Genomic DNA, 15,490 nt, shown 5'->3' on the forward strand with positions numbered 1-15,490 from the left:
TTTCATAGATTTTCTTGCCATCAAGAATTCATAAATTATCTACGTGTTTAATTTCAAGACTGTTAATCAAGTCCTAACCTAAATGAAACAAATTATCGATTTCAAGATCATAATAACAGTGTGTGACCTAAAAATATTTGACGTAAGAAAACTGACCAATCAGAAGCGATGGAAACAAGCCATTTGTATGACTCATTAATTTTATTTGAGCTAATAGTTTTTAAAAAAGGTTAGTTCTGTTCAGATGGTTATTAGACATGGGCGTAAATAACTATGGGCATATCTTACATGGTAAATTTATATTTGTCTTTTAACACAATTTCTAAATAAATTTGTGGGACAATTAATTTCATAAATAAACACGATACAAATTTATGGTATGGTATAATTACGTACAAACATGCATTATTTCTATTTTAGATTGTCTGAAAAAATATTTTTATACAAAAATCAATAGATTACATAAATAAATAAAATTCAACGTGAATATAATGTCCACAATATTGAATGACTTTCACTCTGTTCACCTTTTTCCGTATCGCTTAGATTGAACGCACATAAATTGGCTATTGTTTTAGTCTTGTTGATTGAAAGCATAAAATAAGGATTAACTAAATACTTTGGTGAATGACTATTTAAAAAGTCCCACTAATTCTTGAAATCAATCACTAAAAGGTAAGTCTCATACATACTTCAATATATTTTTAACAGTATTCTTTGTTCTTTTATGATTCAATAACAAGTGGGAATATTTCTTGTAGTTTATGTGGTGTTAGGCGATAATAGCAATATGCAAAAATAAACGTAGTTGTTAAAACTATCTTTATTCAAAGTTTCAACTTTCATTTATGCTTTACATGGTGATTTTCATTAGCCTGTATTGTTTAAATGTATATCTTGTATAACAAGTTTCTGTGTCAAAGATTTCTCATTACTATTTTGAATTACATGCTCGAAATGACATCACATTACGAAGGAATCCTATAAAAGACAGACGATGTTTAGATTATCACTTAGTATTGTTTCCTGTAATAAACGAACTGAAGATGGTCAGTTACTGCCGAGTCATAGAAAGTTAAACTTCTCATTTAGAAATAGGACAATATTATCCAAAATCAGGTAGTTCTATTGTCCATCTGTAAAAATGATTATTTATGTTTGAAATCAATCTACATTTCTGTTCTATAAATGGTTTCCTGGATAACTTACCTTTCAGCTTTACATTAAAGTAAAACTCAGATAATTCGTGAATCGGTTGCATACTTGCGTACTTTCGTTAACGAATCCAGCACTGGTTTTGTATCAGTAGATACTAGCAGTCCATACTAGATAGACTTCATATTGATATGTGTTGATCAAATGAATACAAAACGAATGTTTAGCGTGTATTCTAAGCTGGAAATAAAGCTTTATGATCATCAAAAATAGTATGCGAATATAAGTAGGTATATTGAAACATGCATTTTATTGTACTGTTATGTCATTTGTGTTTAATAGGAGGACATAGGTGTATAAATCCTCGTGAAAATTGATGGTTATATATCGGGCTATATTAATTTTCTAGTTTAGTTTTTCATGAACCCAAAAGATTTACTTTCAGTTATCTTTTATATTTAACAGCAAATTTACACAAAATTATTCTAATTATTTACCATTTGTACAAATAATTTACCAAAAGAGGAATATTATAATGACATTTAAAGCAAACTCAATTAGGATACTAAAAGAAAGAAGACTCAGTAATATTTGACAAATATAACTTATCACAAATCGATACAAACTGCTTAATTAATGATTAATAGTTTGATCTTACCGTAAAAAGTTATCTCAAACTCGATTATATCATAGGATATGACAAATAACTTTAGACATTTAAATAGAACCAAATGTACACAAAATAGGTATAAGGTTTTTTTGTATGTTCAGTTTTTTCAACGAAAACGTTTGATATCACAGCTTCGGATACTGGAAGAAAACGACTTCACTTAACGTAATTAATAATTCTAGATAAGATAAATTATAGAAAAGAAAGGCGGTTTGACTTAAATATAATAAAATTATATTTACAATTATTGCTTTTTATTATATAGTGAAGTCAGAAAATGTTTTTGAAATCTACCAAACACCATACTTTAGTAGAACTATCATAATTATAGTGTCAAAAGTAAATATAAATTAATTATCAGAATGGGATTTGTGGAGATTTTAGAAATTTGGTTGAAGTTAGACATTAACACCGTTGGATGCCCGCTCAGTGGTCTAGTTGGTTAAGCGCCTGGCACGAGACTGATAAGTCCTGGGTTCGAATCCCGCGGGGGCACTATCGTGGATGTGCGCTGCCGAGGAGTCCCATACTAGGACGAGACGGCCGTTCAGTGCTTTCAGGTTTTCCATGGTGGTCCAGCTTCAATTGACTCATGATTTCAACCAGTAAAATAAATTAATTAAATGATAATAAATTAATATTTTCATCATAGAAACTATCCAGCTAGTTTTGATTATTTCAGTTTGTTTATTTATTTTGGTACAATTTAATTTTATGTACGTTTTGTTTATAACATAAAAGAATACAAAAATGATGGTGAATATTTTAAGCACAGAATGTAACTATAGTAAATGTTATAGTCTTTGAGCTGGATAGGTTAATTGTGAAGGTTTACACAAATATTGATCTTAAAAATAAACTGCGAAAAAATAGTTGTAATTAGAATGTACAGAAAAAAAACATATGGTTGTTTTGTGTTAATTTTTTCTTAGCTGAGTTACTCATATATATCAGGTTTTATGAATTTTTTCAAAACAAAACAAACTACTAAATTGTAGATATCATTACCAAGGTTTGATTTGATAATTTCGAATAAATTGAGCATTGGGTAGCTTGTTATAAATAAATAAATAATATATTTGTAATATCCCACTGAGTGGAAAAATTAAATTTTCTGACATTTCATGGCTTAGTGTAACCACTAAATTGATTATTTTAAATTTATCTCAAAATATTTTATACATGAAAATTGGTTTCCAACATTCTTTTTTACCATAAAATTATTTGGTTCAAATAATGCTAATTAACAGATGAGTGTTTGTAAGAACACTGAATTCTATCATAGAAAAAAGTTAGTCGTAAAGTATACCTTAAAAATAATTATATCTTTTTTTAATCTAATCTTTTCTACTACTAATGATACTGTTACCATTTGTACTGTTTTGGTACTTCATTGTGACGTAACAGTGGGACAACTTGACAAGATGCACATTCTATTTGACGAATGATCTGTTGACTGACATGTTCTTGACAAATTCTTTTGTTTTATTAATAAGGAGCATAAAGAAGAATTTTATTTTCTCATATCACTTCTTTTTTTTCTTTCAGAAAGAAAAGGTTTTTTTCATAACTATAGCGTTACAAACTAGTCTAAAACGGATTCATTTAGTCTAAATTCATGCGTATAGATGTTAACAATGTACACTTTAATATTGATTATTTTGTTTATTTGTTTGATTTCTTTATTTTTATTTTTTTTGAAAGAAAGGCTTTTCAACCAACATATAGGATTATAGAATATTTATGAATGACTTTATATGGTCTGAAGTTAACACACCCCTATGTAAATCAATAAAATTTAGATATAGAACATTAAAACAAAACAAACAAACAAGACATTTTTATAATTCCGAATTTTATTAAGAATTTTTTGATAATAATTATTTCTAAAAAAAAACATTTATTTCATATATTGTGTATAGTGACTTGTTTGTAAATGAACTTTGAAATTTAGATTATATTCTATCATATAACGTGTACAACAGAAAGATTCATATTACAATAATTTTAAGAGTGTATTATGAGTTTGACTTGGTATTCTTAGAATATGAATATGGTGTTCAAGTCAAAGAACATATACTGAAATACATTCGACATCAGTTGACGTCGGAAAGCAAAATGTCATAGAGCATACTTTTCGATAACAAAACTAACGGTTAAAATAAAGCTAGAACGAACATGGATGCAGACTAATATGAAGTCATTGTATTTCGTGGTTTCTCATCAGCTGCTTACAACCAATTATGTATTGAAATTTAACATTGAGGTAAGATATAGTGTGGAACAATTGAAAATGAATTGGGATGATAAAGGGTTAGGGTGTCAGAATAAAAAAATGAGGTGTAGGTGATATAATAGTTGAGTGAAGTTCAGAGACAGATAAGATAAATAATGTGATAATTTAAGAGTTAATGAAGGGTTTACATAAGATTCATGGAATTAGAAAATCTAGTACGATCGGTTACGCAATAATTGAAGAGGATTTGAAGAATTTACATAATTTAAGAGAATCGAGTGAGTGGAAACTGATGAGTGAATGCGTGGTTTAAGTGTACATAAAATAAGAATTCGGTTATGGAAAAGAAATATAGCAAATTAAACATTAACAAAATAAAACTAGTGACAAAAATTGAATTACCAAGGTAACAATAGGTTTATTACTGTCTCTTTTTGAATACATAGATCAGGTTTGAGTGTTTTTATCGCAATCGCTTCAGAGAAGCGAAGAGAAGCAGTATTTTTTTGTCTGCTAATAATCTTAAAAGCTTGAAAGATGTGAACGGTATTCCCGGTGTCAAGTAAATGCCGAGCTATTGCACTGTTAAGAGCCCCTCTTCTATCGGTTCTTCCAATGTATGTGCTTTGACACGTACATGTTAATTGGTAAATGCAGTTGGAACTACTAAAAACAAGGACCTGTCAATTTTAGTTGGTTTGAGCGAGCAGTTCCTTTCCCATAGCGTAGTCAGTTTTACTGATGGGTAGGTTACCTTCAACGCAGCGATTTCATCTCCTATGAAGCGTAAGTATAAGAAGCATGCTTTCTTTTCCACTGTATCGTACTTAACCCGAGGGTTGGTTCGGTCATATTTCTGGATGAACTTTGCTACTACTCCTTCACTCATAAGTTTCCACTCACTCGATTCTCTTAAATTATGTAAATTCTTCAAATCCTCTTCAATTATTGCGTAACCGATCGTACTAGATTTTCTAATTCCATGAATCTTATGTAAACCCTTCATTAACTCTTAAATTATCACATTATTTATCTTATCTGTCTCTGAACTTCACTCAACTATTATATCACCTACACCTCATTTTTTTATTCTGACACCCTAACCCTTTATCATCCCAATTCATTTTCAATTGTTCCACATTATATCTTACCTCAATGTTAAATTTCAATACATAATTGGTTGTAAGCAGCTGATGAGAAACGATGAAATATAATGAATTCATATTAGTCTGCATCCATGTTCGTTCTGGCTTTATTTAAATTCATAAAGGCAACTAATTGCACTAAATTAATGATTGAAACAAGCTTTAAATGGTTTTTAAAGCTTTGCGTCGAAGATATCATAAGTGGATTCTTAAGTTTCTAAAATCCTTCATCATTAAACAACTATATTAATCAAAATATTTTGTCCTGACGTCACATCTGTCCTGGTAATCTGTTATCTGAATTAAGTCTGAGAGTGATGTATGTGACTTCCTCAATCACAAAATTTGAAGAAAATCAATCTTAAAATTCTTAGATCGATTCAAGATGATTTTCGTTCAGTCATTTTTCAATGGATTTTTATACTAGTTTATTCAGAGTAGATTTTGTTCATTAACTCCATTGTATCTTCATTTGTATTGATTATTCAGTATTTCATTAAATGTATGATTTTCAACTCATTATATTGATTAATTCACTGTGATTATGTATCCAATGACAACTGCTCAAGTTTAATAAAATTCTGTGATTAATAATTATAGAAAAATTAATGTATATTTGAACAGATTTTGAAAGTAAATTTATTCTTTTTGCGGTATTTATCAAGGAAGATTCTATACAAACATGGATGTTTCACTCAAGCTAAAAGAGATAGAAGTAATCTAGTTCGTATTATTTATACCGCAGTTGTGGGTAATTAGTTTAGTATCAGAAGGGAGTTATATAGAGATTTTATTAATTTAATAGCTGAATTCATGAGTCAATTTAATATAGACCACCATGGCAAACCTGGAAGCACTGGACGGCCGTTTCGTCCTTGTATGGGATTCCTCAGTAGTACGCGTTAACTATCCCGTCCCTCAAGATTCAAATTCAGGAGTTATCGGTCTCGCGCACGAACGCTTAACCTCTAGACCACTGAGCGACCATCCAGCGGTGTTAATATCTAACTTCAACGAATCCACGAAATTGCGCCACCATCCTGTGCTTCCAGGTTTTTCATGATGCTGTAGCTTTAATTGACTCATAAATTCAACTATTAAATTAGTTTTTTGACAGTCAAAACGAACCATAGGGACAATTCCTGCACCCTTGTCTATCTCAGTAATTAGTTTATTGAACAAACATCAAATGACCTCTTATCATTTTCACATGATTTATTTACCATTTCTCTCCATTTTGGTTGGTCATTTTGCATTTGCTTGGCAAGTATATATGTGGCTAGATTTTTCAAAATGTTTAGTGTAAATACACCATATTTTTCAGATTTAATTATACTGACGTATATATGACAAATAAATCTAAGTGGAATCTTTAATGTGAATGTGAATTCGAAAAGTTCAGTATAAATTGATTGCACATAAACCGACACACTAACTTATCAGCACCTTTGAACATTATATATCTGTGATGGTGAAAATCTCTTTGTTTGTATAGTAGCATTGTTGAGATATATAAGCTATCAGGTAAACAGATGATCTAGATTTTTCCAATTTGTTGATATTTACTTCTAACGTCGAAAAATCTTGTTTTTGGTGTTTTGGGACTCCGCAGCACTGAGAACCCATAATCTCACACGAGGTCGAACCATGCATATTTCAGTTGGTTCAACAAGCATATCAATGTTTCGTCGAATTGTTCGCAATTGTAACTGAGGACAGTTAATGGTACTGACTGGTATTTAACATGTGTTATTGATGGGTGGCTTTACTCAGCACGGAAGAGCTTCCTAAAAAAACTTCAAGAAATTCATTTTAATCAATTTACTAGTGTACACATAAATGCTATTTAATTTTGTGACTTTGTTTAAATCTGCCTCATCTTTGGGATATTGTCAATTACTAACTGATATCATCCAGTGAAACGCTAAAATCCGGGAAACGTCGGAATAATGCTTCATCATAATTTACACGATGCATACGATTATTATTATTGTCTAAGAAAATAATGTCATTAAATTGAAATATAATGTCTCATTTATCATCGTACTAATACCTGAACTTTAGGAAAGAATTATATTGATAAAGTAATGAACGATTGGTATCATTTATTTTCCACTCATTCTTTAATATTTTCAAATTGTTCAATTATGTTGTGGTCTTTATTTGATTCACATGAGTGATATTGTACAATGATATGCAAGTGTTTTCATGTTTATTAAATACACACTTTGGTGTATATTCATCAATTGAGAGAATACTATGCAATTATTACAGAATGAGAAAATAAAAGTTTATTTTGATTTCAGTGGTTAAGATCATGAGTCAGTTGAAGCTAGACCACCATGGAAAACCTGGAAGCACTGGACGGCCGTTTCGTCCTATTGTGGGACTCCTCAGCAGTGCGCATCCACGACCTCGCCCGCTGCGAGATTCGAACCCAGGACCTACTGGTTTCGCGCGGGAGCACTTAGCCACTAGACCACTGAGCGACCATCCAACGGTGTTAATATCTAACTTCAACTAGTCCACGAAGTTGAGCGACACATCCACCATTGTTATCAGTGAGTTACTATCTCATAACAGACCTGGTTGAAGAAAACGAATGATTACATTGTTCTATACAAAAAATATGACAGACAATGTACAATTCACTGTGAGTTATCTTAGCAACCAAAGATTATTATAGAACTAGGATTGATAATCAAGTGACACATGATAATCATGGCTTAGTGAACTAATTAAAATACATTATATTAAAACTATGTATGTTTTAAAACTAAACTTAATTCTAATGATAAGAAACTTGGAATATGATAGAAAAATTTTAAACTTCGTCAATCTATAAAATACGCTGACAACTCTTCTAGTTAAACTGACAGTTCTCATTGCAAATATGATATCACTTTGATAGGTGAATGTTAAAATATGAAGAATAATTCAAATGTTTCTTTTTAGTTTATAATTAATACACAATATGATGAGCACCTCTCCCAGCGTTAGAAATAAAACCACCAAGTTGTGTGATTATTTTATTAAAGTTGGATATTTCAGATTTATCAATAGTGAATTTTTTTTTATTGTCTAATTTTGATTAAAAATGTTAGAATCTTTGTACAAAATAGGAAATCTATAGGAGAATGGAAGTGCAGAATGATGAAAGAGTCATTCTGTAAAATTATGGTTGTTTTATGTTGTTGTACTATCAGTCAATGGACTAAGGGGTCCTGATCTCCTGATCATTAACAGTTATAAACGATGTAATATAATTACAAATAGATGTAGATAATTTGATATATATATTTTGGGTAATTTTTGTACAGTCAGATAGAAGTATTTATCGAAAAGCCATGAATCTGAAATCTCTATCAACTAGAACTCGTTATTGGGTACTATCTTCGAACATAAATATTTATCCAACGATTAAAGTTATCATCATTCTTGTGGTCTTGCAACAAGGAATAACGTATCAAACATGATAAGCTTTATCAGCCAATCTGTTTCCTTGTTTAAAGTATTTCGTCATATAGCGAATACACCTATATCGCTGAATATCATTTTGCACTTATTTGCTTAGATGGTCATGAGGAGATTTCATACAGCTTGAGAGTAGATATTTAGCATGCTTCACTGGTCCCACAGATGGTGTCAGTTCCTGATGTGAATGGTTTATATGTCAGATCAATTCTTAGTAAACTGCTTAACTTAACAAAATCATACATTAATTAGTGATAGATTGATGACTCACTTAAGGACAGCTTTTCCAGAGTTAAAATAAGGGCCCTTGGAAATAGCCAAGTTGAGGGTATGAGATGTGCTTACTAACAAAATTAGATTTAGGCTGCACTATAACACAAATCGATGTAAATTTTTAATTTCAAATGGCGAATTCCGACTTAGCGGTTTTTTGGTATCGGGGTCACCATGATGCATGAAAATTGTGAACTCGATCAAATATGTTTTGAATAAACACCATTGAGGACCATCAAACAGAAATTAAATATCTATTTTTTACTTCAAGATTTTTAATAATTCCTCATCTAATATATAGCTGTAATGATAAATTTTATTAATTATTAAATGATAGAAATTGTTTTGAGGTCACATATTACCAATCAGTAGTTATTAAATGTTCATCTTATAATATAAACACTTTCATTATGAACTTTGGTGTTTTTGGATAAACTTAACTTTCTGTCAATGAAAGTTTTAACGCCAAGTATATCACAGTTTGAAAATATTCACTTATATTATAATCAATTAACTGTGTAGTATTCAATATACATTACCGAATTGAAGAATTTTTGTAAATAAAATGTTCATCATATTTTAATCAATAAATATCAAAATTCATTAGATACATGTTTTCTTCTAAGATTCTTTAGTAACTCTACTTTTAGCTGTTCTAGGGCTACTGTTGGTCCCAAGCCCAGGTAAAGGAGGAGGGTTGGGCATGGGATCGGAAACCCCATCCCGCAGAAAACAACTTTCCTAAAAGACACTAACCAGAAAAAACAATTTAAACCATTTAAACTCTGCCCTTTGAACTGAAGAAAAAATCACGACGCCTCGTGATGAAAGCCGAGATTCTTTGGAGCTAAGAAGACCATTGCCCATTCTAACAACCAGAGCAAATATTTATATAGGTGATATGGAACGTCTGGACAGTCACATTTCGACAGGAATAAGGAGATACAACTTGGCAGTACTGAAAATAAGCTGAATTCGTTGAACCTAATCTGGACAGCAAATAGATACAGAAGAGATGCTACCGTACTCCTGTCACGAAGAGGAAAATGCTCTATACACTCAGGGAGTTACTCTGATGCTGTCCAAACTAGACACGTAATGCACTTATAGAATGGAAATCTCACGGATCCAGGACATTAAACTATACTTCAGAGAAGAGAAGAAGGGAATCACAATGAGTGTCGTCTAATGTTATGCACCCATCATTGATAGCAATGACAACGATAAAGATCAGTACTTCGATAGGTTGCAATCGATCATGGCGAAGTACTCAGGAACGGTCCTGATAATTCTGACGTTAGATCTAAATGCCAAAGTCGGAAAGGAATGCAACGGTTATGAAGATATCATGGATGACATGGACTGGGAGAAAATAATCGAAATGGCAAAATATTTGCAAATCAATGCGCATTTTACAAATTGGTTATAGGTGTTACAATATTCCAACATAAACACATACACAAACTACATGCATCTCACCAGACCACACCACGAAGAACTAGGTAGATCACATTGGTATCAATTAAAAATTCAGAAGAACAATGAAAGACGTGAGAACCAGGAGAAGAGCTGGCATAGCCTTTGGTCGGCACCGATCGGTGATTACCAAGATGAAACTAAAGCTAAAGATACGCCGCACAACTAGGGGAACAGCATTACAATGGTTCTATACAGCCTTCCTTCGAGATACGAACAAACTCAAAGAATTCAAGATAGCTCACAACAACAGATCCCAAACCTTACAGGGTCTACTGAAAGAAGAAGCTGCCATGGAGGACAAGTGGAAGGGTATCAATAAGCATTAACTTCAACGTGTCAGGTGGTTCTGGGCCGCAAGAAGTATCATCATAAGGAATGGATCTCTGTGACAACTTTGAACAAGATTCAAAAGAGAAAGAACAAGAAGACAGCAATTAAGAATAGCCGAACAAGAGCAGAGAAAGTCAAGGCACAAAGGTGAACACACAGAAGCAAACAAGCAAGTGAAGAAGACCATTGAAGCCGACAAGCAGAAATACATGGAAGAGCAAGCAACGACAACGGAAAAAGCTGCTACAGAGGGAAATATGAGACAGCTATAAGACTCAATGAAAAAGCTAGAAGGGAATATAGTAAACCAAAGAGACCAGTCAAGGACAAAGAAGGCAAGACAATCACCGAGATTCAAGAACAGGGGAACAGGTGGCTAGGATACTTCGAGGAACTCTTGAATAGACCAGACATCGAAGCAGGACACACAAACCTCTCGACAGATGTCACTCCACCAACGGTCGAAGAAATCAGGGTGGCCATCAGACAAATCAGTAGGCGTCCGGCTTCGAGACCAAAAGGCTGGATTCCGTAAGGATCAGTTATACACAGACGAAATCGCGACACTACGGTTCATCGTTAAACAATTAATTGAATGAAGCTCGTTACTAAACATCAACTTCCTTGATTTTGAGGAAGTATTTTACAGCGTGGATAGGATTCTTATGGAAACTTTTTTGACGCTGTGGAGTACCTGAGAAAATCGTCAACGTCATCCGGAATTTATACGACGGACTACACTGCAAAGTCATGCATGGAGGACAGTTGACAGATGCATTCCAAGTAAAGACCTGAGTTATACAAGGTTACCTACTCCTCCTCTTTCTTTTTCCTCTGGTGGTCGACCGGATTATGAAGACATAGACATCTGACACGCAGCACGGAATAAACTGGACAGGTTGGATGCAACTAGACAATTTGGACTTCGAAGATGACCTGACCCTTCTATCCCATACATATCAATAAATGCAGGTCAAGACAAACAGTGTAGCAGTAGCCTCTGCAACAGTAGACCTCAACATACGCAAGGTAAAATGCAAGATCCTCAAATATAGCACAGAGAACAACTTAATCACACTTAATGAAGAAACTCTGGGAGAGATGTGAATGTTCACGTATCTGGACACCATCATCGATGAACATCGAGGATCTGATGCAGACGTGAAGGCGAGAATTGGCAAAGCAAAGGTCGTATTCCTGCAGGTGAAGAATATACGGAACTTGAAACAACTGCCAACCAATATCAAAGTGAGAATCTTCAATACGAACGTCAAGACAGTTTTACTGTACGGAGTTGAAATTTGGAGAACTGCTACGACCATGGAGTATTTATTAACAGTTGTCTACGTAAGACACTGAATGTCCGTTAACTGGATACCATCAGTAACAGCCTACTGTGGGAGAGAACAAATTAACTTCCAACTGAGGAAGAAATTAGGAAAAGACGTTAGAAGTGGATGGGACACACATTGAAGAAAACATCAAACTGGTTTACGAGGCAAGCTCTAACTTGAAATGCTGAAGGGAAACGAAAAAGTGGGAGACCAAAGAACACATTGCGTCGGGAATCGGAAGCAGACATGAAAAGGATGAATAGCAACTGGAAAGGACTGACCAGGACAGAGTTGGATAGAGAATACTAGTGAGCAGCCTATGCCCCCTCATGGGGGGTATCAGGCGTAAGTAAGTGAGTTTTTTAGTGATAATACAAGTGAAATCCAGAAAGAAACTCACAAAATTCTCTGACCTATTTCCAAGAGAACAATCCTTTTATTTCTTCCATTTACAATAGAATGGTTTAATTTAATGTGTCCAGATTTTGTGTTTGTTTCAAGTGTTTTTATTTTTTTAAGCTTCATTATATTTTTTTATTTTGTCGATTCATTTCATTTTACTCATTTAGTAATGAAGACACTCAGTTGCTGAACTAAAATATTCTGTTCAATAATCATTATGCGAATATATATTGTCAGTTATTTATTCAGTTATGTAAACTGTCGTTTATGTTCAAGAAAACACATATTTCTTTGTAACATTATGCTTACTATAACTTGGCTATTAGTTGTTCGGTTATTGATTAAATTTTATATGCAAGAGGATTATCAATTATTTCATTATCCTCCAAATATTAATTTGTATCAAATTTATGAAAAAGAAAAATTACAAATTAATTCAAGTTTACCACCATTATGGAAAATAACGTTTCCTCTATCTTCTAATTATACAGAACAATGTCTAATTAGACATTATAAATGCAATAGTAATAATAATAATAATAATAATAATAATAATTCCTTATTATTTCAGTTGTCAAAATGTCAAACTCTTGATATACTATTAGTCATTCGATCACATGTAAATAATTTCAATCAACGAGATGCTATTCGTCAAACATGGGGAAATCAACAATGCTATGAAAATTTTGGTGTGTTTATTCGTATTCTATTTATTTTAGGCAAACAAGACGACAATAATGATAATGTATTAAATTATTTTATACAAAATAAAAATATTCATTATGACAATAGTGTGGGTAACATTGGAGTATTACAAATGCTACACTATGAGCATTTTATGCATCGTGATATTATACAATTTGACTTTATTGATAATGATTCTAATTTATTGAATAAATGGATTGGTAGTATTGATTTTATTGTAAAATATTGTATGATTACTGAAAAATCTTTTACTCTATTTCTAGATGATGATACTTTTTTACATCCAATAAATTTAATACAATTATTACGTCGTATTACACTTAGTCAATATAGAATTTACGCATCCGGTCATGTAAAACGTATCTCTTATCCAGTACGTATCCCGTTCTTGCCTAAATATATGTCATTATCAAATTATCCATTCTGTATGTATCCACCATATATAATTAGTGGAACAATTATATTAAGTATGCCTGTTGTTCAATTATTACGTGTTGGATTTAACTATGTTACAAATATTCCATATGATGATATCCTATTAGGAATGATACTATTAAAATTTGGTATTAGTCCTATTCATTTAAAAAATATTTATACAGAACATAGTTTAGATAAGCAAACCCTTAAACAATTACAATTTATCAGTATTCATGGTTACAATGATCCTTCAATGATTCACTCGTTGTGGTCAACTTTAAATATGAATTATGCTTGTAAAATAAAACTGAAGAACTAATCAAAAGATATTTTATGCTCTTTTTTATTCGTGAAGCTATACAAACTGACAAAGTTTTTCTTATTATTTCATTTTAGCTAGTTCCGTGATTAAAAGTGACAGATGAACAAATAATTTTTTAATGAAGATTAGTTTTTTAATGCACTATTTTATGGGTTTATAGTCCTTTCATATGTATGGCAAACATGATATCGGTTACTACTCAATTCTATAGAAAATCAGTAGCAGTTCGAATAGCTCAGTTGTGACGTCTCAGATTATGTACAACAGGGGGTGTGGAGAAATAATCATCTGAAGATTGCAAGTATACCATGTTGTTAAGTGCTAACTAACACGAAAATTTGATCCATGGATTCATATTGACCACCATCAACCACCTTACACCAAAACATGGTGCACATGATATCAAATTATTTAGACTAGTGGATGTATTGTAACGTAGTCCATAGACTTGGATCAGAATTTAGAATTTCGAAACTGTGACATTTTTTAATACTCAGTGATCAGTGAATGAAAATATAACCAGCGTAAATGATAATTTAATCCTGAATTCACAATTTGACATATTTGGCTGATCATTTTTTTAGTTTATTTTACATTAGATACATGGCGTCAAAGCAACATATTTTTGGGTGGTAAATGTTAATGTTGTCTATTATTTGATGGCAAGTGTTTTTTGGATGCTTTTAGCTGATACGTCGCAATGATTTTATTCTAGTAAAAGATATACTATTCCATATATATATGTAAAGTGTTTCCATAAACTGTTCTTATACCGTTACATTCTACTCAGTCCTTATCATTAAAATTTAGTTATGTGAAGTATCACCTTATTGTACAAACAAGTAGCTGAATTTAATCTACATTTAATAAAATTTTAACTTGGAACTAATCAATGAATTTTCATTCATTACCACTCATTAATTTTCGATGGTTTTTAATTGAAATCAAGCAATGTGAGTTCAACTATGTAATCACTTAACTGAACTCTATTTTAAATTAAAGCTAAATAAAGTTATTCACTTTCTATTACATGAGTTAACGAATCAAAAGTCAATTATATCGATCATGAACTATGCTAATCACTATATAATTTTATTTCAATCCAAATTATTTGTTATATGATAGTCTGAGTCAGAAGATTAACAAATAATTATTTTCATAGTTGTAGTAACAACTTGATCTATACCAAACCACCATTAAGAACCTAGAAGCACTGGACAGCCGTTCCGTCCTGGTATGGAACTTCTTAGCAGTGCGCTTCCACGGTATCGCACATGGAATTTGAACCCGGGGCCTTCGGTCTTGCGCGCGAATGCCTAAATTCTAGAACACTGAGCTGGCATACGATGGTGTTAATGTCAGACATTAATCACTCTATGATCTTGCGCAACCCTTCGTTTATCACCTAAGACGGATGTGACTCATACCCGGCAGGGATTGTACTCCGCTGGTTACAATTGCTCGATATAACTCCAGGAGTTACATCTTTAACCTGATCACTAGTAAGCGCAAGATTGTTATAAGTTTAAGGATTTGTAGAGATTGTGA

The 15,490-nt window shown here is 32.3% G+C and overlaps 1 protein-coding gene across 3 annotated transcripts; it reads left to right on the plus strand.

Moving 5' to 3' along the window:
• The first annotated feature begins 233 nt into the window (after window positions 1–233).
• On the plus strand, window positions 234–14,867 carry MS3_00007265 (uncharacterized protein). Of its 3 annotated transcripts, XM_012945129.3 has the most exons (3): window positions 234–291; window positions 421–675; window positions 12,666–14,867. In XM_012945129.3, the coding sequence occupies exon 3, from the start codon at window positions 12,716–12,718 to the stop codon at window positions 13,937–13,939; it is 1,224 nt and encodes a 407-aa protein (XP_012800583.3). In that variant the 5' UTR covers window positions 234–291; window positions 421–675; window positions 12,666–12,715; the 3' UTR covers window positions 13,940–14,867. The 3 variants fall into 3 exon arrangements, with proteins under 3 accessions (XP_012800583.3, XP_051073687.1, XP_051073688.1); XM_051215524.1 differs by lacking the exon at window positions 421–675 and having other exon boundaries at window positions 13,070–14,867; XM_051215525.1 differs by lacking the exons at window positions 234–291; window positions 421–675 and adding an exon at window positions 6,454–7,290 and having other exon boundaries at window positions 13,070–14,867.
• The last annotated feature ends 623 nt before the right edge of the window (window positions 14,868–15,490 follow it).

Source organism: Schistosoma haematobium, chromosome 1, assembly GCF_000699445.3.
Source record: "Schistosoma haematobium chromosome 1, whole genome shotgun sequence".
NCBI classification, from domain to species: Eukaryota; Metazoa; Platyhelminthes; class Trematoda; order Strigeidida; family Schistosomatidae; genus Schistosoma; species Schistosoma haematobium.

Excerpts from the sequence above, each read along its gene's own strand:
- MS3_00007265 (XM_012945129.3), top strand. The coding sequence starts at position 12,716 with ATGCGAATATATATTGTCAGTTATTTATTCAGTTATGTAAACTGTCGT.